General features: G+C 43.2%; 1 protein-coding gene across 1 annotated transcript; it reads left to right on the forward strand.

The window, feature by feature from the left end:
- Window positions 1-3,391: 3,391 nt before the first annotated feature.
- LOC139435619 (zinc finger protein 3-like) lies at window positions 3,392-25,612 on the forward strand. The gene is made up of 2 exons (XM_071206348.1): window positions 3,392-3,876; window positions 23,162-25,612. The coding sequence occupies exons 1-2, from the start codon at window positions 3,633-3,635 to the stop codon at window positions 24,355-24,357; spliced, it is 1,440 nt and encodes a 479-aa protein (XP_071062449.1). The 5' UTR covers window positions 3,392-3,632; the 3' UTR covers window positions 24,358-25,612.
- The last annotated feature ends 1,864 nt before the right edge of the window (window positions 25,613-27,476 follow it).

Here is a 27,476-nt window from a genome sequence, read left to right on the forward strand (position 1 = left end):
ACCCCTGCAATTTGTGTGAAAGACAATAGACTTTACAGCATGTTTTTTGAAGTTGCGTTGGTGTTTGTGTGTTGGTTATTGACGGCAGTGTGTGCCCCCCCTTTGTAAATGATTGCCCCCCCATTCGATTTGTTCTAGAGCCGACCCTGGTGTAGGAGAATGTAGATTTTTGCAGCTCCTCTTTCAGATTTACATTTTCTGCTCATAGTGTGTCAAACTCCTGTCGCAGGTTGACATATTCCTCCTGAAGTTGACTGTATCTCAGGTTCAGATCATCGTACTCTCTCTTTGGAACTGGGATATCCTCTTCAGCTTTAATATAGAAAAGTGAAAAATGTGCATGTGCTGCAACCGATGCAAACAAGTTCACAATTCAGGGGTTCTCACACATTTTTACCAATGAATTTTCAAAACTTTTCCATGACAGAAGAGAAGATAGATTATTGATCCCAGGGGGAGATTTTTCCTCTGCATTTGACCCATCCAGGGGCCAGTGTACACGTCACACACAGACATACAAAGCAATTGGAGCAGTGGGCCTGGCAGGAGCACACACACACGAGGAGCACACTGACTCTTTCAGTGAGGGTGGGAACCCTGACAATCAATCAGTTAATTGTAAGATGATATATTCATATATTCATAAATATATTCATACCAGGACAATGATCCATGCTGCATTCTTGTTCTGGATCCATGCTGCATTCTTGTTCTGGATCCATGCTGCATTCTTGTTCTGGAATTTCAGAAGTAACACGTTGATTTGCTGCAGTGTCAGCTCTCCTCCTTTTCCTATGGTACCTACAGTAACAGTAGAAATGTATAGTTACACTAATCCATATCTCAAAACAGCAGCTGTAGGCACCAAAGCTTATGCAAGAGAGGAAAACAAAACAAAAACGACTGAGAGGAGGGCAACTCTAATCTTACCTGTCCATATTTACATTTCGGTTCTGGCTTTGTTTTGTGTACATGAACACAGATGGCACAAAATCAGGACTACTAGAGTCCAATGATGCCTCGCCTGCAAAAATAAAACACAAACACATTTGTTTAGCCTAGCAAGCTACTAGGCAAATCTAACGCCAGCTTATTAAACTTTAGCTGCATTTGATTATTATTCTACATCATACAGACAATCACTAATGTAAACAAGGCTTTCCCGTAAAATCAAAGAGTAGGCATTTTTGATTATGTCCTCATTCCAGTCCACACGTTTAATCGCCTGCTGTCACAGACGCCGCCGGTTGCTCTGAAATGGTCGTGGTCCTCTCGGAATCCTATACAACTTTAGTCCGCCGGTGGAATAGCGATTCGTACAACCGTATACGCAACAACCAGACATGTTGATGCTGGATACAGTTTGTAAATGCTTGCTAACCAGTTGCTACCTCGTCTTTGTCATTCAGAACTGCTGGAAAACAACACCACTTCTGTTGCCCACATGCGCGCGCACATTTTTGATGACGTCGGCTGTAAAAGGGTCTTATAGGTCTTTTAAATTGACAAACATCATATGTGTAATTTGTGGCACAATTCAAACGGGATCGAATTCTCTCTCCATTGACTTTTATAAATAAGGTCCCATGGAGCTCAACCGGAAGGGGAGGGACTTCGCTTCTCTATAAATCAGCCAGTCTTCAGACAGAGAGGGTGGAGGGAACGTGTACAGGGTGAGATCCTTGTTGCTGGTGACGATGTGCACATGAGAAATAAATGCCCCCACCGGGTTATATTTGAACTCTCTGCCTCCTTGCTTGGTCGGGTTGCTCAATAGTCAGCTTCACAATGCTTTATACTTCAACAAACCAGTATTGTACTTTTTACTTCACTACAATTATTTGACAAAATTAGGTACTAGTTACAAATTCAGATTATTAGCTAAAATAAAACACAACTAAACAATGATGTATAATTATAGGTTGAGATACTCAGTAGAAGTTGCTCCACCTTTAACAGCTCATGAACTCTGGTACGTGCCAGGCGGGCTTTGCTGGTTGTGTTGTGTTTCCCTCCTCCCAAGGCCATGGGAAGTAGGGGTGCTGAGGGTGCTGCACCCCCTGGTGGAGGACAGGGGATCTGCACTTCCACAAGATATAATACAAATATAATACAAAAAAACCGAATTTTCAGCCTTGATGTAACAACATTCATAATTAAGTAAAGATAATACCCTTTTCACCCCGGTTACATTTTCCATTTGCCCTGTACGATGGGCGCTGTAGTGATGAAAGTGGGGGATGTTGGCTTATCAGGCGCCCGCAGCTCACAGCCAAAGTGAGAGAGATAGAGGGAGGGGGTGCACCGATACCGGCGGGGATTGTTGTTAGCTTCTGCTGCGCTAACGGATATAAGAAGCTGTTTCTACAATAATGTGGAGGGAGAGTTCTGTGCTGTCAGACTGAGAGGCTCAGTGAGGGTTTAGATAGTTCACTTTAGTCTAAGTTATCTCAGTGAGTTTCAAACGTTTTGATCACAATTTATGTAAACAAATATTTCCAAGGCACACCTTTATAATTATTAAGATAAATAAAAACAGGTTTGAAATCATTCCAATGTATACTATAGGACAGTAAACCAAACATATCGTTTAAAACTGGAGAGATTTAAAAATATGCATAAATAAATAAATGTTAACTTGTCAAATAAGTTATGAATGAACAACACAAATAAAATAAGTTACATTTATTTGTTATTGGCTATGGTAGGTTATTGATTATGTTCATACTTATTTGATTAATAAAAAAACGATCTTTTTCATATGGGTGTTTAGAGTTGTACCCCCTAGATCAGTCTCTAGTAATTGGGCGCTCAAAGTGCACCAGATTGAAATATTTTACTTTAAAATGTTAAAAACATCTTCCCGGGGGGGCACCCCCGGACCCCCCCTAGAGGATGTGAAGTCCACCCCCCCAATTAAAACATGTTATAATACTAAATACATTTGAAGCCTTTTTATATAAGCTGTCCACCATGTTTCGGTGTGCATCACTCCGTGTCATTTCTCTTCGAAATTCACCTCTATAGGGAAAGGAATATTAGCCACATGCTAAAATGAATGAATGAATGAAAACGTTATTACAGACTCAGAGTCCAGATAAATGCTAACCAGAGATGAAGGATTTTCAGAATAAAAGCTTGACATCAGACATTGTGCGCAAGAACTTCTGCTTTTTCAGTATAAAACAGCATTTAAACTGACGGTATGTTTAAACTAAATTATGCCATAAAAACATTGATTTTAATTTCTAACACTACACAGTGGTATAATTCCACAAGTGGTGACAGGATGATATGGTGATACACCCTCTCGTATAGTAGGTGGCGGTATGCACCTTAAAGTTGTTTGCAATCCGCCAAAAACCTAGAGAAGAAGTAGAAGAAGAAGAAGAAGAAGACGAAGACGAAGAACCTGGATCCATGTGGCGTCTCGTCGCTACGGTTCTCTCTCTCTGTGTTCCTGAGAAAGTGTGTGTGAGCTCCAGCACTACTGATCCATCATCTGTGTGTTTGGATAAACCTCTGAATGGACTGTGTGCTCTTTTTTCTGGAGCATTTACATCGGACTATAGGAGCTAGCTTAGCAGGCTAGCTGGAAACAAGTTATCAACACTAGTCAGATTGAGAATTTGATGGAGAGAGAACCGGTTTGTTTAACGGAGTTTGCAGGAAAAGGTGATCTAGTAAACATGAGTAAAGTCCAAATGCTGCTGTCGTGGAAGAAGCAGCGACTCACTGTTGAAGAGATATTTGCTCTATTTGAAAAAACGATAGCAGAGTACGAGGAGGAGCTGTCTCTTTCCAAAGAGGAGAACAAGAGACTCCAGAAACTACTGGACGCTGTTTTACAGCCTCAGCTTCGGATACACAGAGCAGGTCTGTTCCCTTTACCCTTAATTAACACTTTACACTCTTCAGTAGCACTTTATTATCACATTAATAACACTTTACTTTAGACCAGGGGTGGGGAACCTTTTTCCTCTCAAGGGCCATTTCAATGTTTTCAACATCCTCCGAGGGCCGTACAAATTATTGACCTCTGCTTAAAAATACTAAAATCAGTATTTTGCTGTGCAAAGAAAAAGCAACCTCTTAATCCAAATATCTTACCATGACTCGCGCATGCATGCACATGCACGGTTGTGGCATGACCACCAACACGGAAAGATATGGACACAAGATGTGTGCAAATGTATTTAGTTTCCTGTCCATGTGAACATTATTTAAGTGGGGGGGACCTAACCTCCTCTAGGGGGGTCTCGGGGGCATGCTCCCCCGGGAAGATTTGTTTTGAAATGTTCTTTAAATCTGGTGCACTTTGAGAGCAACATTAAGAGATCTATGGATACATCTCTCAACACCCATATGAAACATAACTGTAAGCAGATTTCCTTTTTCTTTATGGATATTTTACAAATCCCTCTCCTTTCAAACTGTATTCTTGTTTATTAATAACAACTTTTTTTTACCGTCATATAGTATTTTATACCCGTTTACTTTATTCTCTTATTTTTTTATAACTACAATGATCATATAAAGATGTGCCTTTACCTTACTGGTTGTAGAAAAAGCTTCTTATATTCGTTAGCATAGCTAGCTAACCAGATGCTAATAACAACAAAGTTATTGACTGTATGACAGATCGCCACTGGGCTTACAACTAATGCGGCTTTCACACCAGCGCTTTTCAGTTTCTAGCTCCGAGCGGGAGCTTTTCTGGTTCAGCTCCGGTTTCCCTTTTCAGCTCCCGCTCTGTTCACACCGCCCACTGGCGCCCCAGAGCTGCCCCTGCTGCGTCATTACGTCACCGTTTACATCGCTGATTTGCTCCCCAACGGCAGCTCACAACAACAACAACTGCGTCGGGTCGATGATCGTGTTGCTTTTAATCACACGAAGCCAGAATAAATTGAATAACGACTTCTCCAACCTTATGCTCCAGAGTGCCGTGGTTCATTGTTTATTAATGTGTTTCTGCAGCATTTACCGACCGCTGCAGTATTGGCTGCTCTTCCACGGGAGTTTATTCTCCCGTTAGCTCCCGGTTAGCTCACACTGCAGCGGCCGCTCTAAAGTATTCACTGTCCGACTCACACAAGCAGCTGATGCATATCCCCAGTTCCCCTTAGCCTAAGTGAATGTGTGTCAGTCTGAATTGACACTGTTTGGTATCACAACGCTGTTATGAAAGTTTCTCTGGTATAAAACGGGTGATGTTAGCATAGCAACCGAAGCTAAACTGACTACTTGCATCCGATAGCTGCAATAATACAAAACAACACGTCTGCCTCTCTCCACAATGATCGATAACAGTGAACGGATGGTCAAAGTAAGGCACAAATAAACAGAATCACACGAAGCCTGGTTAGTGTTGCCTGACTTTATAAAGTGTGTGTATAGGCACTACTGCTTGTAGGCAGGCATAACAGTGGTGGGTTTAGTTTCCTGCACGCCTCGACGTAAGAGAGACGTAAGCGACGTCGCCTCTTAGCTCCAAAGCTCTTGCCTCTGGACCGACAATTTTTTGGAGCTGGAAATGAAGCGGATTCCGGAGCTAAGAGCCGGCGCCGCTGCGGTGTGAACAGGAAAACCCGGCGCTTTTCAGGCTCTAGCTCCGAGCCGGAGCTGAAAAGGCGCTGGTGTGAAAGGGGCATAAGACACAGCCACGCAAAAACTGCAGCATGTGTACGGCTCCTTATGGGTACTGCAATTTTTGGAAGTGCCGGAGCGGAGCTGCGGTCTGGTGCTCCCTGAACGACACTCCTGTCAGACGAGACATATACCACGTGATGACACGTTAGGCTTGTTTTGTGTTCAAGGACCCTGACCTTGGCCAGGAAAAACAGGCACTCACTTGTTTAATTATTTTGCGGTCTAGATTTCTTTAATTTTTTTTTTTTTGCATATGTTTATAAATTACCTCGATGGCCACACCAAATGGTCTCGCGGGCCGTATACGGCCCGGGGGCCGGAGGTTCCCCACCTCTGCTTTAGACCCTTTATCAGCACTTGCTGCATGTAGTAGATCCTGAAGTAAAAGTACAAACACCACACTGTGAAAATACTCCATTATAAGTTAAAGTACTGCATTCATATCTTCTTTAATTAAAAGTATGTAAGTATTATTAGACGCTTGGACTTTATTATAATAATTAAAATGTATTACAGAAGAGCAAACCTACCAAAATAAATATATTTATAAAAATACACACATTGAATAATATGCCATTTAATTTATTGATTTAAATATTACCCATGTAGGCACTAGTTGGTTAAATGTGACATACATTGATACTTTAGTTTTAATTTGTTTCTTTATTCACCTTTTCTTTTACTATAATAATATTTAATTCAAATTGCGGGAGAATAATTCATAAAGAAATCAATGAATACATATGTTCAATAATAAACTAAACACATCTAAAATGTTACTTGATAAAGAATAGGGGAACTAGTACAAAGGTAATTAAAACATTAATATAAATTCATTTAAAATCAATCAATTATTGCCAACATGTATTTGTATATTTATTTTTTTGAGAGAGATATACGCTAATATTAGACGCAGTCAAAAGTTTGGACACATCTTCTCATTCGAAGTTTTACATTTATTTAAATTGGTTCTACTTTGTAGATTTATACTGAAGACATCAACACTATAAAAGAACACATTAACTAGAATTATCTAGTAAACAAAAAAGTGTTAAAAAAATCCAGAATATGATTTATATTTTTCTGGCTGCTGCAGAATCCTGTGGTAGCCATGCTAGTTATGGGTGCCTTGAATTCTGAATACATCACCAACAGTGACACCAGCATGCAGAAACCATCCGCTCACCTTCTCTGCGTCTCACAGAGACACGGAGGTTGGAACCAAAAATCTCTAATTTGGACCGATCAGACCAAAGTACAGATTTCCACCAGTCTAATGTCCAATCCGTGTGTTTCTTGGCCCAAACAATTCTCTTCTTGTTGTTCATCCTCAGTAGTGGATCTTTGCAGCAATGAAGGCCTAATTCACGCTGTCTCCTCTGAACAGTGCATGTTAAAGGTCCCATGTCATGCTTTTCCGGTTATTACCCATCCCATTTTGTGTTATGTAGCTTTTTCTGCAGTCACAAATCCTCAAAATACACCCTGTAGCGAGTAAAACTCTAACACCGAAAATACATGTTTATTGTTACGACCCACCCTCTACTCCGTAGTAGTGGCTCGTGGGGAGACCCGCAACATAAAATAATACACGCAAAAACCAGTACTTGATAACGATAATTTATTGAAGTACAGCCGTTTACTCACACAAACAATCCGGCAAAATAAACAAACAGAAGGAGGGAACCCGAGCCAGCCACACCACGGGCCGTAGGACCCAGAGTTTCCCTCCCCTAACCAGAAATCAAATAAATATCCTATGGGAAACAAAGTAAAGCCGCGAAAACTGGACTACCTAAACATAAAAACATCAGCAGATAAATGTTCTACAGCTCAAAAGTAGTGGAGAGATAATTAAAGGTGAGTGTCTCCCGGCGTTAGGATAGGCGAGACCTCCTTCTCCTCCAGTTTGTCCTTATAATACGGCTGAGTGGAATTAGGAACACCTGGGCAGAGGCGAAGCCAGGGGCAGACCAGATGCAGCAGGGAGACAGAAAAGAGTACAAGGAGGCGAGCATGTAACATCTACGCTGCCTAGTGTTGCACGGTGTACCGATACTTGAAAGGTACCGCGATACCCTGCCATTAAAACGTTACGATTGCTCCGTTTAATTAGTATCGGTACTTTAACAGGGTGTCCGCAGGGTCTTCAAAAGTATTAAAAGTTGATAAATCAAGTTAGCGAAAATTGAGGCTATTAAAAAGTATTAAACGGCATTTGCCAAGGTATTAAGAAGGTCCACAGCCACGACAACACGAAACACCCTTTAATTTACTGAAACGACATGTCGGGAAACCCCCTCAAGGTGGCCCCATGCATAGCGCGCCGTAAAATGATGCTTCTTATTTTAAGTTTCGTTGCCTTGCTCCGCTCTGTGGGGGGGAGGGGGGGGAAGGGAAGAGAGTGTATGTCGATGGGGATCAAAGCTGTCCGGCCCCACATGCTAAGTGCTAGCCAGAAAGTATTCTCTTCGCTTCGCTTGACAAACCCCGTGATAGTCCTCAACCTCTGTGATTGGAGAGGGTGCTTCGAGGGTTACACCGAGTGAACAGCACTTGAAATGAGATGGAACCACGGCAGACTGTCCAAAACTGGATTTGAACGGGTCCACACCGTCCCCCCCCTCCCCCTCCCTGTCCCCAGAACTACACATGCTGGCTATTGTGTTTTCGCAACATGTTCTCTCTCTATGTTCTTCAATTCTCCGTTATCCAATGGGAATGGACGCTCACATTGCCTTTAAGGGCAGCCGACACAAACGAATGCCGTGCTTCCATGAGCGTCAAATCCCGCCGCGGATGGGAATACATTCAAATCAGTTGAAAGCTATTTGCGTCCCTTTTATGAAGCTGAAGGAGCCTAGGAGCGTCACAACTACACGCCACGGGACCCTGACCAAGCGTCGCTCCTGAACGATTATGGAGTGAGAGTGTGTTGCCCCTGACTGCACGTCGCTAACACACACCACTGCAGTGCAGACTCTCTGCACGGAGGAGCCGCGAAGGAGCAGCGGAGTCCGGGCAATGCTGCTCTTCCAAGGAAGAGACACATGTTCACTAAGCCAAACTATATCCGGTCACAGAGATCTGCTATTTTAAAGTAAAGTCAACACATATCGACCCTAAATATAGTCTATATTAAGAACGAGAAAAGTCTTAACATATATCTCGTTTTTTGGAAACATATGACAAATGTGTGAGGGTGATGACGTCAGAGCATCGTCCTATGTGCCAGGGCTTAGCCCCAGACAGCCCCAGCCCAATTGAACCCCTGGGTATTTGTGAGGGAGCTCCTATATGGCATTACCCCGCTGAAGCTCACCAACATTTAATATATTTCATAGTTCAAAGTTTTGTCAATTGTTTTGTTTTTTGGTCGAATACTGGTTTATAATGGTTTCTGAGGAGTTCTACTGGAATGAAAGAGCACAGTCTACAGAAGCAAAAAAGCAGCATACTGCATTAAACCTGACCTTGACAGAGAGGTTGAAGTTCATGTGGAAAGGAGGCTTCAGTAGTCTGTCTGCACTCTGTTTAGTTGTGCTATCTTACAATCAATATAGTAAATGTGAGGTAAAGTGTGTTGCCAATGTAACCGGTTAGAACTCAAAGTTGCGATGAGGTCTTAAAAAAGGTCTTAAAAGGTAATACAATTGACTTCAGGATTCCTGCATATACCCTGTTTAAGAATGACGCGGAAAAGTACTCCGGTGAGAAAGCGCCATTTTAAAGGGAAATGGAAACACTTTTCAAACTGCTTTCCATGCGACAATATTCCCATTAGGAAATGTATTTATCTAGTCTATTTCCAATGTAAACGATCGAGATACGCAAATTTACTTTTTGAAATACGTGCCTAATGACCATGGGCGCTTCCATTGCTCCGGGACTTTCCCAGTGACGTCACTGATTGGGTACGGCTTCCTGGGCCAAAGCTCAATAACAAACAACATGGCGTGCAATGCACCAGTAGTTTACATTACAAGAAAACGGTCGTCGTCAGGAGTTTATTGTATTGCCCCAGGCTGCACAAATGGATTTTATACGAAGAAGGAAGAAGTACATTTCCATAGGCTGCCACTAAAGGATGAGAAGCTGCTCAAAGTCCAGTCTGGATGCCTGGTTCAATACAAAACATCGGATTTGAAGCCAGGATCTGTTCCCACAATATTCGATTTCTCAACGTATGCAGTCGGGAACACCGACCGTCCCAGCACGTCGGCCGCGCAAGACAATGACAGTGTCAACAAACGTGAAGTTCGAGCCACCAAACGAGTTGCTTCAGCTGCCGAGAGAGAGGTACATATTGCAGCACTACCAGATTACTAGCTCACACATGTATTTACTGACACAGTGTGACCTTATTAATTAACGCAATCGCGTCCAAACTAAATGGTAGCTATTATTATGACGTACAATGGAGAATTGGGGGTGTTCTATAGCTCAACTAATTAAACTGGCATACACACGCTCATCTGTCGAAAACAGCCCTAAAAAGGCTAGTATTGCTATTGATGGATGGTATTGCAGGACCCAGAGCGCACGGAGCACAGAGCGGACAGCAGATAACGGAATTGCAGTTGTATTGCTTATAGATTATCAGAACATTTCAAAGGGGACACAGCCCCATTGGATATTAACCTATGGATTAACTACATCATCGTTTTTATCGTTGTAATGCCATTGAAGACCAGTTTAGACCAGACAATGAGGAAGGTAAGCCGTTAGCCTGGCGTATGTTAGTACCTAGCGCCACTTGTTTTGATGTACGTTTTTGTTGATAACCTCGCGAGTTTGTATCTTTCAGTGTTGAGGTGGGCACCGTTATATTCTGTGTCTCCTTGCGATCATAAACGATGTGTTGGATGTGCAGCTAGGATAAGTAATATGCCACTCTATTCGACCGAATCGGTTCATAAGCATAGGCCATGGGATGCCTGGTAACTGTAGATGCTTCCACATCAATGTCATCTCCCGACGAATAGTCAAATTCATCGTTCAAAACGTCGATCTCATTGCAAAATTCCTCCATCGCTGCCATATCTGCTACGTTGTGTTGACTTCCGGTATGGATACCTGGAGCGAAGACCCATCCAGTGACGTCACCATTTGGTGACTGCATGTGACGTCCGAACCGTGACGGTACGGGACGAATACGGATACCGTTACACCTAGGGATGGGTATCGTTAGGATTTTATCGATACTGATACCGATACCGGTACTGCTTATCGGTATCGGTATTTGTCGATACTTTTCAATCATTTGGTGCTCAAAATTATAGACATGAACACAAGATGTGAAGATTAAACAGTAATTTTATTATAATTTTATTGCAGAAATAACTGTATAACTTATACATTAGCTTCTCAGAAGCAGAGAAAAATAAATAAAATATCTTAAAGGGGCCTGGCTCGCCCTATTGGGGTTTTCCCTCAGACAGAGGATGAAAAGAGGCATTTAAATTAAAAAAAAATTAACATTTGTAAATCAGTTACATCTTCATCCATACATTTCAAACTGACAACCTAGCTCGACAAGAGATCCTTAAAACACTGTCCTACAGTGACATCATACAAAACTGTGATATGAAGAAATTGGTAAAAAGGCTAAGATGGCAAAAAGATAAAGGCGATAAATCATCACAAAATAAATGATGTGCTGAACTGAAACACGTCAAAATGTGTCTGAAGGTTTAAACATAGAACAAAGTATTTGAGCTTAAAATATGTCAATTCCTAGTAAACGACCAACAATTACATTACACATCGTCAACATACATTGAAACGTTGACCTATAACAACATTTAAATGCAGTTTTCCAATTCACAATGACACCTGTAAGTTTAACTGGTTTATAAAGCATTCAATGAAATGCCATATTATTATAGGTGTAGGAGCTCACATTAATTGTTTATTAACACTGTTAGTGTTAATAAACTAAAAAGAGACAAGGCGATGTGCCTGCAAGACTTCACTCAGGTAAACAAAACATATTTCCCGTGCGCAGCAGCTGACCTGCCCGCGACCCTTCACTAAGGTCACATTTACACACGGCGCGGCTGAAGCCCGCTAGCACTATTAGCACTAGCAGTATCCTAGCAGCCGCATTGTTTAGGCTGTCAAATACGCTGCACCGTTTTACATTCAATGAGTGTCTCGTTTGCAAATGCTTCATTAAGTTGCTTGTGTTACCCCCTTTACAATCAACTAATTGAGTACATAGATTGCACCTTGCACTATCGCCACTACATTTTTAAAAGTGCACCCAGACCTTCGATCGCTTCGCTCTGTCTGCCATGCCTGCGGGAGTCTCACAATAATAAGAGCGCTGTTGAGAGAGATGCGCATTGGCATTTACAGTGGCCAATCAGAGGGGTCTCAAACCGGATATATCACACAGGATGAGGGTTCCCAACCAACCAGAATGGTTTAAAGTTAAACTCAGGAAGTAAATATACACTGTATATCAGGGGTGCCCAACCTTTTTTGAACCGAGAGCTACTTTTAAAGTTGCCAGTCTGCCGAGATCTACCAGTCCAAATAGAGGCGTAGCCAATACTGACAGCCTACTACCAAGTAAATACACACATCTACTTGTATACAACTGACCTTTGTACGATTAATAGCCTACTTCATAAAATACTGCAGATCCTTTATCTTACCTCTTTCTAATCTACACACATACAAGTATTCAAATGAAGTTACACAACAGTGTTGTTGGTACAGAGTTGGAGTTTATTCACACGTCACACTACAGTGGGTAATGTTTTCAAGAAACATTGAACAGTGCTGCCACATATGACACAGGAAAAAAAGAAAATACTCTGAACCCTTTCTTTGCCATTATATAAAAATAGTGTTGGTACAAAAGTATGAATTAGGCTTACTAATAAGACAACTCAGATCTGAAGCTACTCAGGAATCTGCTGCAACAGTGCAATAAAAAAGACAAAATTAATAGAATCAAACCCTTTTTTTTGCATTTTAGTAGAGTATAAAAAGAAATGGGATGCAAGCAACACTAGTTTCTTAACCTGAATTGATAATGGACTATAATCAATGTAAACAGAACAGATCTTAATGTTTGCATTCTTATACCATTTTGTACAATAATTATAATGAATAAGTTCATACAAACTCAAACTTACAGCTGATTAATAACGTATCTAACTTGAGTTTTTATTATATCAAAAACCTGTTGAAATGCTACTGTTATTTTTACTGTCCCCCAAAAGCACGTCGGCAGCCTCCAGGAATGCTTCTTTCACAACTTCGCCGTCTTTGAAAGACTTAATGTGTTTCGCAAGAACGTAACTGACACGATAAGATGCTATGGTAGCAGCCTTGCTCTTGTTGTTGGGCCTGGTGAAAATGGACTGCTGTGCATTTAGCTGTCCTTTCAGGTCCCTCCTCTTTTTGGAGCGTAGGGCAGAATTAGGAGGGAATTCCGTCTCGTAGCTTTTGTGCACTGTTTTGAAATGCTGCTCCTTAATTACCCTTCTTCGATAAAGCCATGCTCGCATTCCAGATGAGACAGATGGACTTTGAATTGGAATAGATAAAAAAAATAATCATCCTCCCACTCGGAGTGAAAATTATATATGTTGGGCTCTTTTGCTTCTGCCATAATTGCGGTCTTGTGTGTGTGCAGACTGTCACTCCTGTTGATACGGACAACGTCAGCTAACTAGTGTCCGCTGCCCACCAGCCACGCCCCAACACATGGGGTCACGCCGGCCAATCACAAAGCTTTGATGCGTTCAAGTGCATTATTCTGGCACAGGAAGATTATGTTATAGGACATTAACGATAAAACTGAATATTGTTGTTCTATTTTTAGACACATCTTGCGATCGACTGGGAAACTCCCAGACCCAGTGCCCAACCAGTCGATCGTGATCGACCGGTCGATCGCGATCGACTGGTTGGCACCCCTGCTGTATATCATCCATTCCTCCCCTTATAGGCATTTTCGGCATCTTGTCCATCGCAGCTTTGTAAGCTGGTGCTGGGGCTTTTTAGGACGAGGCATCAGAGTTGTCATCCCGCCATGTGTTGTCCGCCGGATACGCCAGGAGTTTCCTGATCTGGCTGGATGAAATCAAATGCAAATCACAACATATTAGAGAAACTTAGTTGTTTTAGGTTCGTTAGCTTGCCCGCTAGATTAATATGCTAACCTAGGTTTGCTAGTTGTTCAGTGTAATATGCCAACCTACTATGAACTAGTGGTTCATATTATCTTATACGGGTAGTCTGCTACGTTCGGTCATTCATTGTAGCTGGCATAAAAACAATGTTTTCCCCTAGCAAACTCATGTCTAGCTCTTGGTAGCCTTCTTTTTTAGCTCGGTAGCATACACGCTAGGAACGCCAACTATAATATAATTAAGTTTTGCGACTGACCGTACGGTAAATCACCCGGAGTATACTGTCTGATTTATATTTATATATTTCATGTGTGAATGCAGACATTCTCCTGCTATGAGATACATATAAGCCCATCTGCTGACATTGGAGTTGATATATGGAAACGCTAGCAACTTAGTTAGCCCAGTTAGCACTGTGTCAATGGCTTAGCAGCCCGAAAAACGTTTACCCACTTAAACGTTAATTCAGCGTTTACATACTGTACACCGAACTCTTTCACCAGGGAAGAGCTCCTAAACATTAGAGAAACAACTTTAGCGGATTACTTTCCTACTTTTCTCTGTTCTTCCGTGGAATTACTGGACATTCTCGTAAAATGTACCCTCACATGCATTTGAGCACTCAAATGCCACAGGAGAGGGAAACGGGCCAGGACACTCGTGCGCCTCCGGAGACGTGGACTTCGCACGCCGCTACCCGGAATATTTCTCTCCAACGTGCGTTCCATAAGCAATAAACTGGACGAGCTTCAGCTACTGGTATGTAGAAACAGAGACTTTTCTTCATCTTGTGTTTTATGCTTCACTGAGACCTGGCTGTGTGGATCGATTCCTGACTTGGTGCTACAGCTTGCAGGCTTCCAGCTGCTCAGAGCAGATCGTGACACGGAGCTCTCTGGCAAATCAAAAGGTGGAGGAATATGTTTTCACACAAACATTGGCTGGTGCAACGATGTGACAGTGATTCTGCAGCACTGTTCTCCCACTCTGGAAACTCTTATCATCAACTGCAAACCCTTTTATTCCCCCCGAGAGTTCTCCTCATTCATACTGGTCGGTGTGTACATCCCACCGCATGTGAACGTGCAGGAGGCACAGCGCACACTCGCCGACCAGATACTGTGTGTGGAGAGGACTTATCAGAACTGCCTAGTTATTGTTCTTGGTGACTTTAACAAAGGCAACCTCAGCCACAAACTCCCAAAATATAAACAGTTTATTAAATGCCCCACCAGAGAGGCTAGTATTCTGGATCACTGCTACACAACCAAGGGAGCCTATCACGCCATCCCCCGCGCTCAGGGTCTGCTCTAGAACAAATTGAATGGGGGGGAAATCATTTACCAAGGGGCGGGCACACACTGCCGTCAACAACCAACACACAAACACCAACGCAACTTCAATTTAAAAAAACATGCTGTAAATTCTATTGTCTTTCACACACATTGCAGGGGTGTAGTGCTATTTTATAGCGCACCATGACTTGTGTGGGGGAAACTTCTGTGTAGCAATGCAGTGGGAGTCACGGACTCATGAAGGAGACATGGGAAGAGCAGGAGCTTTGATGTCAAACACTGATCGTTTATTTGGAGCTTCGGCCAGAGAATTTACATCACAAGTCCAAGAGCCAGAGGTTCTGACTGCACGGGAGAGTTGCCACGTCAATTCTGGAGCGCCTCTCTCTCTCTCGTTAGCCCATTTAAATGGTTTCGCAGAGAGTAATCGACATATTTGAGAAGATAGCCTAAACAGTTGGGAACACTGAGTTACTTGCGTCTGACACTTATGGCCTCGAAGATTTCACACCTTGGAGTCCACAAACACAGAGAAGGAAGTGTCCCAGTGTACCCACAACAATAAACCATCTGTGACCTAGGGTTGCCCGGTCATATAATGGGAACAACAACATTATGGCTGAAGCAGCCTATCTCCTTAAAGGAGATAACAGACGTCAGGGTTGGTCATGCACGTCATATCTAGGAGTCTAGGACAATTATTTCCCTAACAACTTGTGCATACATGCACGGTTGTGGCACGACCACCAAAACAGAAACATATAGACATAGGCCACCATATAAAAAGTGTGCAAATGTATTTAGTATCCTATCCATGTAGGGTTGCCAACTTCCAGAAATGGAGAAACAGGACACGTGTCCCCCGCACGCGCGAAGATTTTCGGGTTTCTGGCGGATTTAGTTACTTTTTTGTTACTTTATTTCGGTGTTATGTTATTTAATTATTTTGGGGGAGCCAGCCCCTAGGGTTCGAAAATGTTTTTGGGGGTCAAACCCCCTAAAACCCTCAAAATGCATAGAAAACTATGCATACCTATAACACAATACAAACACAATGGTCTTACACCTGCATTAGGCTACTACATCACATTGTACATCAGCATGTTCAAATCGGATAGGTGGGCACTAGGGACATCTGGGCACCTCGATGTACAATTGGCTATTTTGTCCAAAATGTTAAAAAATAAAATATTTGAAAAATGGTATTAAGTAATGCAAAGTATACATGATGTGAACATGCACGGTACATCATTATTAGACTTAATGTTATCCTTCAACCAACCATTTTCCCATGAATCAGCTGACTGACTCTCACTCACTCACTCACTCACACACACACACACAAGTACGTGCGAGCATTGTGCCTGCCTTGTGCCTGCCTTGTCAACTGAGCGGTCCTAGCGCCCTTCGCATACAGCACACAAACATACAGGCACGCAGCCAGACACATTGCATTGCGTGGAAACAGAAACATATTTTTAATTTTTCCCTTTACGGGACAAACAAAGTCCCGTACGGGACACGCCCCTTTTGGCTCAAATACGGGGAGTCCCGGGCTAATACGGGACGGTTGGCAACCCTATATCCATGTGAACATGTTTTAGGTGGGGGTGGACCTAACCTCCTCTAGGAGGGTCTGGGGGCATGCTCCCCCGGGAAGATTATTTTAAAAATTAAATGCAAGTTAAATGCATCAATCTGGTGCACTTTGAGAGCTAAATGAAGAGATTTATGGATAGCCTACATCTCTCAGCAGCACCCATATAAACAGAACTGTAAACAGATTTACTTTTTCTTTATGGATATTTTACTAATCACTCCCCCTTTAAACTGTATTCTTGTGTTACTGTCCTATAGTATTTCATACCCGTTTTTCATTTATTCTCTTATTTTTTAATAACTATAATGATCATATAAATGTGTTCCTCGCAAACACTTGTTTACATAAATGGTGACCAAACCGTTTGAGACCCACTGAGATAACTTACACTAAAGTGAACTATCTAAACACAAAGTCCTTACCTCACTGAGCTGAGGTTATACGATCCTCTCAGTCTGACAGGAGAGGACTCTCCTCCACCTTGGTGTAGAAACAGCTCTTTATATCCGTTAGCATAGCTAGCTAACCAGATGTCACCAGACAACATTCCACGTTACCGCTCGCGCACTCACAAAATGCGCTCGTGCCACACACACACACAGAGCCGAGCTTGAATGAAACACAGAGACCTAGAAGTAGGCTACTTGTACTGTATATCATATTATTTTCGATGGCTTTACTGTATAATCAGTGTAACCGATGAACAGATCGCCACTGGGCTTTCATCTAAACGCACAGCCACGTAATGATAACAAAACAAAAGTCGGGGGTCATTGGTCAAGCAACACACCAATCAGAGAGCAGCAGTGAGCACAGCTCAGGCTGTGTTTTATATTTGTATTCTTTATTTCTGATGTATTTCACACAAAAAACCTTTAGTGGAAACGTTTTCACTTATATGATTTAAAAAAAAAAAAAAGGCAAAGTGGTAAGGCTTGCCCACCCTGCGTTGGGGGGGGCACAGTGACTCATTTGGGGTGGCATCGCCCGCGAATGACCCCCCATGACGCCGACCCTGCCCGCGCTGCATTGGGCCACTCTGACCACACCATGGTTCACCTGATTCCTGCATACAGGCAGAAACTTAAGCTGTGTAAACCTGTAGTGAGGACATTCAGGCAGTGGAGCAGTAAAGCTATGGAGGAACTTCAGGCGTGTTTGGACTGTACTGACTGAGACATGTTTAGGACTGCAACGCAAAGCCAGGGTGAGTTTCAACAACAACAAGCCCTGGTTCACACCAAAACTGAAACCGCTAAGATTGCAAAAGGAGGAGGTGTTTAGGAGTGGCGATAAGGCACGTTTTAGAGAGTCGAAGTATGTCTTTGGCAAGGCGGTGAGAGATGCTAAACGACAATACTCTGAGAAACTCCAACATCAGCTCTCAGCAAACGACTACGCTTTTGTCTGGTGTGGTCTAAGGCTGCGGCCCCACGAGGACGAATTCGGTCGTTTGCGTTACTGTTTAGTGTCATATAGACCGTTCGGCCACACGAGGACGACCGAATATGGCACTAAACGACTGAGGAAACGACAACGGGTCCCAAGGTGGATAGAAATGCATACGCCACTCTCTGGGGGGTCAAACAGCTCCGTGTGTGCGCCCTATACGGACATTTTCAGATCACTGATAGTGATTGCGCAATAGCCCCGCCTCTCCCCACCTCTTCTGCTCACCTCCGCTTACCCGGCGCCAGTGCTGAAGTGTTTCGCCACCAACAACAACAACAATGGCGGATCGCAGAGTTGCTATCGTGCTCCGGACGCTATTGACCATGCTACAGTTGTTTGTGCAACATCTACAGCAATAATGATGAGGCAATAGCCCCGCCTCTCCCCACCTCTGCTGCTCACCCCCACGTCAAAGTAAACTGCACCCTGAATTCAGATTATTTATCTTTCTCTCGCGAGTGAAGTCTAATCTGACAGGACGGAGACACGCAGCTCTGCTCACCTGCAGCTCCTCCCTCTGCAGCGAAACACACACTTCAAGTCAGATCATCACCCTTAGCTATTTTAATTACCTCTCAAACTCCCTAAACTAGTTATAAATATGTTTATTTTTACAGTCGGCCGGGTCACTGATTACTGGATGAGCTGCTGCATGACACAGACACTGGCGCTGTCCGAAGAGAGGGAGGAAAAAGAGAGGCTCCGTGTATTTTATCATTATATTATATAGAGTCGTTATTCATTTGTTTTAAAGCTCAATAAATAACAAAGAAGACCTTTGACCGGCACTTTTATAATTTTGTCCGGAAGATTTCAACTTTAATACACGCTGACTGGCGAAAAACTCTGCCCGGTTCCCTCGGCCCCCACCGCGGAGAATAAACAGAAGGGCAAACATGACAACCATGCTTCTTCGCTGCTTTTGTGGAGGAAGTTACAGCGCCACGTAGAGGCTCCTGCATATGTACTGCAGCTTCTCCAGCGGTTGGAGCTAAACGGAGCGGTCTCGTGTGGGCAGACACTATCCGGATAATTATTGCATGTGGACGGAAGCCGTTTGCGATTGCGTTTGCGTTAATCCTATGCGTTTAGCTGTTTTCGTCCTCGTGGGGCCGCAGCCTAAGACGGATCACAAACTACAAGCCAAAAGCCTCCCTCTCCATGAACGACCGACACCTTGCAAACGATCTGAATCAGTTCTACTGTAGATTTGAAGACAAAGAGTTCAGTCCTGACACCATCCCCCATGACACCTCGCAACAGCTTCAGTCTCACACCTCCACATCCCCCTCCCCGTCAGTATCTCACTCCCCCACACCGCTGACCTCCCCCGACACATCAGACTCTCTCTCAATCGATGAAAGGGATATAAACAGACTATTCAGACAACTCAATACCAGAAAAGCGGCTGGCCCTGACAATGTCTCCCGATCCACCCTGAAGCTCTGTGCTGATCAGCTGTCTCCTGTGTTTACTGACATCTTTAACACCTCACTGGAGACATGCCACGTCCCAGCATGCTTCAAAACCTCCACCATCATCCCGGTTCCCAAGAAAACAAGGATCACAGGACTAAATTACTACAGACCCGTCGCCCTGACCTCTGTGGTTATGAAGTCCTTTGAGCGCCTTGTCCTGTCCCACCTGAAATCCATCACAGACCCACTCCTGGACCCCCTGCAGTTCGCCTACAGAGCCAACAAGTCTGTGGACGACACAGTCAACATGGCCCTTCCTTTCCTCCTCCAGCACCTGGACACAGCTGGAACCTACGCCAGGATCCTGTTTGTGGACTTCAGCTCCGCCTCCAACACCATCATCCCGGCTCTGCTGCAGGACCAGCTCTCCCAGCTGCATGTGCCCGATTCCACCTGCAGGTGGATCACAGACTTCCTGCCTGACAGGAAGCAGCACATGAGGCTGGGGAAACACGTCTCTGACCCCCGGACCATCAGCACCGGTTCCCCTCAAGGCTGAGTTCTATCACCCCTGCTCTTCTCCCTGTATACCAACAGCTGCACCTCCAGTCACCAGTCTGTCAAGCTCCTGAAGTTCGCAGACAACTCCACCCTCATCGGACTCATCTCTGGTGGGGACGAGTCTGCCTACAGGTGGGAGATGGACCATCTGGTGACCTGGTGTTGGGAAAACCACCTGGAGCTCAATGCCCTAAAAACAGTTGAGATGGTCGTGGACTTCAGGAAGAACACAACCCCACCCACCCCCATCACTCTGTTTGACTCCCCAGTAACTGCTGTGAAGTCTTTCCGCTTCCTGGGCACCATCATCGCCCTGGACCTCAAACGAGAGCAGAACATCTGCTCCCTCATCAAAAAAGCACAGCAGAGGATGTTCTTCCTGAGGCAGCTGAAGAAATTCAACCTGCCAAGGACGATGATGGTGAACTTCTACACCGTCATCACCGAGTCCATCCTCACCTCCTTCATCACCATCTGGTACGCCACAGCCAAGGATAAAGGCAGGCTGCAGTGTGTCATCCGCTCTGCAGAGAAGGTGATCGGCTGCAATCTGCCATCCCTCCACAACCTGCATGCCTCCAGGACCCTGAGGCGGGCAGGGAAGATAGTGGCCGACCCCTCCCACCCTGGACACAAACTGTTCACCCCCCTCCCCTCTGGCAGGATGCTGCGCTCCATCAGGACCAATACCTCTCGCCACCTGAACAGTTTCTTCCCCTCCGCTACCGGCCTCTTAAACAAAAATCTGCCACCTCCTTACAGAGCCCCTCCTCCAACACACACGAACGCGCACATGACCAATGAGGGCACGAGATAAGTATGTGCACAGATGGAAGGCTGACAGGCAGGTAGGCCATCCAGTTATTTTAGCCGGGCCGGCTTACAGTACTACGGCTTCCATCCATCCATCTTCTCCCGCTTATCCGTGGTCGGGTCGCGGGGGGGTGGGGGTAGCAGTTCCAGCAGAGAGCCCCAAACTTTCTTTTCCCTGGCGACATCAACCAGCTCTGACTGGGGGATCCCAAGGCGCTCCCAGGCCAGCGAAGAGATATAATCCCTCCACCTGGTCCTAGGTCTACCCCTTAGTCTCTTCCCAGCTGGACGTGCCTGGAACACCTCCCTAGGGAGGCGCCCAGGTGGCATCCTAACTAGGTGCCCGAACCACCTCAACTGGCTTCTTTCGACGCGAAGGAGGAGCGGCTCAACTCCGAGTCCCTCCCTGATGACCGAACTTCTCACCTTATCTCTAAGGGAGACATCAGCCACCCGGCGGAGGAAACCCATCTCGGCCGCTTGTATCCGCGATCTCGTTCTTTCGGTCATGACTACGGCTTCCACAGATGACATTTGTGTATGGATTTCTTGTCAAAGCACTTAAGATATTCATTGCTATCAGGATGTTAAGAGCATTCTATGGAATATAAAAAAAAGTGTATCTCGAGCCGGTTTCTCAAACGTACCTACCCCACCTTTAACTATATTTAATTACGGTGTAACATATTTTTTGTTTTATATTAGATTTCTTGTTTTTTTTTTATTTATGTATGCACCATGACATCAAGTCAAATTCCTAGTATGTGCAAACCTACATGGCAATAAACCTGTTTCTGATTCTGATTCTGAAACAGTCGTGGTTATTACCTTGTTTGTTTTAAACATCATAAATACACAAACAACAATGAATACTACAGGTTGTGTACCCGAATCTCCCGCTGGTCCAAACAAAGTAGGAACAGCATCGTTCTTCAGTGCCCTACGCTGTACATATCCGGCATGAATCGCTGAAAGGTTTGTGAAGCTTTGTTTCATGAAATGCTGGCAGAGGGTGTGGCCTCTGGGTGTTCACACGTCACAGTACCCAGGAAGTAAAATGGAAAAATTGAGAAATCTCCAACGAGGCGTTTTGGGGCAGCATAGACTGTGTTAGAGTTGTACAGGGTGTACTTTGAGGGTTTTTGACTCTGCAGACCGTTTACATGCATAAAAACCTTTATAACACACAAGGGGATGGGTAATAACTGGAAAAGCATGACATGGGCCCTTTAATACTTGCATTGGGACCTATAATGCAAAATGCACTTTGTGATGTATTTTTATATCGGGGAACTCACGCAGCATCAGAAAATAAAACCCTCTCTCTTTTCCTCCGTGCCCAGATCTTTTAAAAACGGGCGGCTACAGATTTCCATCCCACAGAAAGTTGCTATCAGAAACAATGCCTGACGTGTTTTGGACGTAATCTCGTCTTTATTTAAATTAGCAAGCCTCGCTAATACTCAGAGCTAACCTGTACTGAAGAGCACATGTTTTAAAAAGCAGGAAAAAAAAAAAAATTCACCTTGTGATAGACCTGCAAGAGAAAAAGCATTTGAGCTCCATACTATTTCAAAAATAATCCTTGACGTGGTTTAAACAGGATGGCGTTTTATCACAACCAAATTTAACATTATCTCCGGTAGAATTCTGATCAGGCATTAGCTCCGCCTCCTCTTCTTTCTTTTTTTCAAGCTAAGGACCCAAGGTCCGCGTTTCTCTAACAGGGCTGCAAAAGAAAGGTTTGAGCAGTATGAGGCATGGCTACAATGGGTGATCTGTTTGGTATTTTGAAAAAAATACTTCACAGACATGTTTTATATAGGTATATACAATATATTTTTCAACTATAGCATGATAGGTCCACTTTAAATAAGGTTTTAATGCAGGATTTTAATTGGAAACAGAGTATTTGAATTCGATACTGTAGGTGTAGTGTATCTGTGAACGATCCCAAATACAATTCATTGTTTACATTGCAGCTAGTGCTACGCCAGAAGAAAAAAACCTTTTTCATTTTTAACTGGAAGTGGAAAGGGGCTGGGCTACATAAGGTGAACAAAAATACACAATAGGTGGGACTAAGAAAGATAATGTGAAAATATAAAAACAAAGGCATTAATTAGGGCTGCAATATCTCTCCCATTGTAATCGTGATTACATTTTTAAATGCTAACACTTAACAGTTTGTTCTGACTGTGTGTTTCCTGTTTCCTGCAGACCAACTGCTGGTGGTGGTCAAAGAAGAGCTTCTCCCTGACCAGCAGGAGTGGAGCACCAGTCTGGACCAGGAGGACCTAGAGCCCCCCCCACACATTAAGCAGGAACAGGAAGAACTCAGGATCAGTGAGGAGAGAGAGCAGCTTCAGGAGCTGGAGGAGGCTGATATCACCAAGTTCACTTTCACTCCTGACCCTGTGAAGAGTGAAGATGATAAAGAGAAACCTCAGTCCTCACAGCCTCATCAAAGACAAACTGAACACATGAAAACAGAAGCTGATGGAGATGACTGTCGAGGACCAGAACCAGCCAGGAACTCAGATCCAGAGAGCAGTTTCGAGGACTCTTCTGAACCTGACACTGGAGACACTTCTGAACCTGACACTGCAGACTCTTCTGAACCTGACACTGAAGACAGTGCTGATTGGAAAGAGACCAGAGAACCTGCATCAGGCTCAAACTCACTGAAAAATAGACATGAATCTGTCAGTGATCCACAACATAGTGCTGAAAATAAACCATTCAGCTGCTCAGTCTGTAAGAAAGCTTGTTCACAGAGTGGACATTTAAAGGCACACATGAGAATCCACACAGGAGAGAAACCACACAGCTGCTCAGTCTGTAAGAAAGCTTTTTCACAGAGTGGACATTTAAAGGCACACATGAGAATCCACACAGGAGAGAAACCATTTAGCTGCTCAGTTTGTACCAAATATTTTGCATTGAGTGGAAGTTTAAAGTCACACATGAAAATCCACACAGGAGAGAAACCATTTAGCTGCTCAGTTTGTACCAAATATTTTGCTTTTAGTGGAAGTTTAACGGTACACATGAGAGTCCACACAGGAGAGAAACCATTCACCTGTGCACTCTGTAAGAAAGCTTTTAAACATAGTGGACATTTAAAGGCACACATGATAATCCACACAGGAGAGAAACCCTTTAGCTGCTCAGTTTGTACCAAATCTTTTGTGCAGAGTGGACGTTTAAAGGAACACATGAGAATCCACACAGGAGAAAAACCATTCAGCTGCTCAGTCTGTAAGAAATATTTTACAATGAAAAAAGATGCAAAACGACACATGATAATCCATACACTAGAGAAACCACACAGCTGCTCAGTCTGTAAAAAAACTTTTTCACGGAGTGATACTTTAAAGACACACATGAGAGTCCACACAGGAGAGGAAAAATAGAGCTGCAATGTTTGTGACAAAAGATTTAAAAGGCATAATCGTTTCAAAAGACACAAGTGTGTTGATCGTCAGCTGCTTCTGTAACTTTAAGGGAATACATTTGTCTATTTTGTATCCTGATGACCTAATGCCGTTACATGTAATACTACTCCCTAAGCCTGCTTTCACCCACCTGCAACCGATTCGCGAATAATCACAAATGTTAATTTCTTTGACCCCTTGACTGGACTATTTCTTGTTTAATAATCATTACATCTCCTCAGGACTAGGGATGCCAGCGATTATTCGATTTTTCGAATATTCGTTACAGTCTCCATAATCTAAAATAAAAAAATTTAATTCTATTTATTTTTTTTATTATTTATGTTTTTCTTTTTTTTCCTGGCTTAATTTCAACCAAAATATAGACTAATAGTAATAGTATTAATAATTGTAAATGGCCATTGGTCACACCACCAGTTTGTTTTACTGTAAACTTGGAGGAAGCCAGCAGCGCAGGCTGCGCAGAGTGCAGACTGCTGCACTCTGCGAATAATCGATTAATATTTGCCAGGGCTGTCCGATTTTTTGAATTTTATCATGGTCAGTTTCTGGCATCCCTACTCAGGACCAAGTTCCGTGTCCTGCCTTTCTCCTGCTGGTCACCCACTGCTCATTTAAGGTGGACTCACCTTTACAAGGGACCAGCTAGTCTTAGTGTCTTAATCTAAAACGTGCTGTTGGGTTGTGTGCTCTCTGCAGGACGGTGTCTGTACTCAAAACATTGTTTATGAAATGAGATCTTCTCTCTGTTTTTGTTGTCTAAACAACGCCAACAGAGCGATACGTCTTTTTAAATGTTATGTCATCCAGTTCAACTGTCATCCACATATTAATGATTCAAAACAGCAATATGTAAGATAGGGCTAGTAATTGACTATTTCAACAGAATGTGAAGAGGTTACAATCTTGAGGCCATGTCCAATATGTTTGTTTTGTTTGATTACATCTACTGAATTGAGCATTCAATTACTAAATTATTCTTAATTACTGTACAGTTGTATGCTTTACCTGCTCCAGTAACAAAAGTGTAATTCACTGGACAGAGAAAATATATAGTGGATGGGTCCAGAAAATAACCAGAAGATAGTCCGTATAAAGCCTTCAGGTTCTGAAAATGATCACAGTTAGAGCTAGAAAAAAACTCCAAAAACCTGAATAGAGCTAGAAGGAGCCAAAATAGTTTTATATGTTTTAATATTCAAGCTCTTCTCTTAAGATATTAGAACTTCCTATATCAACATGTATCCTTCTTTGCCAATTAAAAAAACTTACGTTTTTGCTGCGAATTATTGATAATTTTTGACGGCTTTATCTTAAGTATTTAAACTTTTTTCTTTACATATAGATTACATAGGATGAACAGCATAATCCACTCTGCTGGATTCTGCCCAAATCTGCTCAAAATACATGCACACATTTCACTTTATCCATACTCCTGCAGGTGTATTGTTCTGGATTCATATTGAAGTGTATTAGATGTTCTGCACTCTTATTGTAATGTATTTAATATAAAGTGAAATACCCATAAAGTCAGAAAAGAAAAGAGACTAACTTAAGGAAATGGTTTGAACCAGTGAGACTTCTTCATTTGCACATAAACATGGTCAAATATTTAAAGTTGTCACCTGGGGGGTATACGACGAAGCAGGATTTTTGCTTAGCCGGCTAACTTCAGGGAACACTTGGGGTTTCCGGTCCTACGAAGCTGGTTCTCTTTTTAGCAGGCAAGATCTCCATGGTAACTTATGTGTGGATAACCTGAGGGGTATACTACGAATCAAGATTTTCGTTTAGCAAGCTAACTTCTGGGATTTCCGGTCCTACGAATCTGGTTCACTTTTTAGCGGGCTAGATCTCCATGGTGTCTTATCCTGGAACCTAGTCTGTGCTCTGAAGCAGGATATGTTCCAGGATAAGAGATCAACTGTGCAGAGTTCTTCTTCTTCTTTGCTTTAATGGCGAATCGCTTCCACTTGGAGCATATCGCCACTAAACTGTTGATTTATTTAATGTATAAACTGCCCATATTGTTCATGTAGAACAGTGTTCACGTAAGCCTGCACATTGATTTTATTTTTCATTGAATGTAACCGTTTCAATAAGGATAAATATATTACAGGTTGAGGTAGAAACCATGGTGGACCAGCTGATAACAACGGTGTGCAGAGTTTAAAGCGATCAAGTCATATTACAGGATAAAGGAAATTTTAATTTAGTTTAAAATGCCGTTGCAGTTCCAATCACCGTCTGTGTGAACGTGAAAATGAATAGAAAATCACCTCCCATCTTCAGAGCAATCTGACTAATATAACATTAGCGTTAAGAAAGCTTACTTAAATATCTGCCACAACATAAGTAACCGGATCAGGGTAACATTAAGTACAGTCCGCGGCACTGAGTGCAGACGTCGATGTGTCCCATTATCATTCATATCACAGTATATTAGGGGTGTTGAAAATAATCGTTTTTACGATGCATTGCGATGCGGACGTGGACGATTCGGTCTCGATGCAGTGACGGAAGATAATCGGTTATAGAGTAGTAACGTTGCTTCCTGATTTTTTGGCCGCGGCTTTACTATAACGTTTTTTCTGTCACTTCAATTTCAAATCGGTCGGTGACGCAGAGATCAGGGAACAGACGTGACAGCGGCACAGCAACACCGAACACGGAGCAGTCTGCTTTATCCACCAACACAACACCACCAGTCCAGAACCAACAGCAGAAGGAGGACCCACTCTGAATCACTCCGTGTCTCTGCGGCTCAGAGACACAGACAGGGATTTATGTTTTTCAAAAATAATCGCGTTACAATCATGTCAGGTTTTTGGTGGATTTAATTAAGTCTTGGATTGCAGAGTATGAATGTCCTCTAGCAATTTTCAGACGATATATACGTGTGTAAAGTTTGTGAAGGCAGGAGGAAAAAAGCTTCCGTGATCACCGTCTCCTCTCCGTTCCTCCAAACCCCGCCCCCTCCCTGAACATAATGAGTGACAGGCTGATAGTGACCCGATAGAAACTTTATTATTCACTTAATCACTGAGATATAATGAAGCTAATTTAATCTCATACAT

This window comes from Pseudochaenichthys georgianus, chromosome 17 (genome assembly GCF_902827115.2).
Source record: "Pseudochaenichthys georgianus chromosome 17, fPseGeo1.2, whole genome shotgun sequence".
Classification (NCBI taxonomy): Eukaryota; Metazoa; Chordata; class Actinopteri; order Perciformes; family Channichthyidae; genus Pseudochaenichthys; species Pseudochaenichthys georgianus.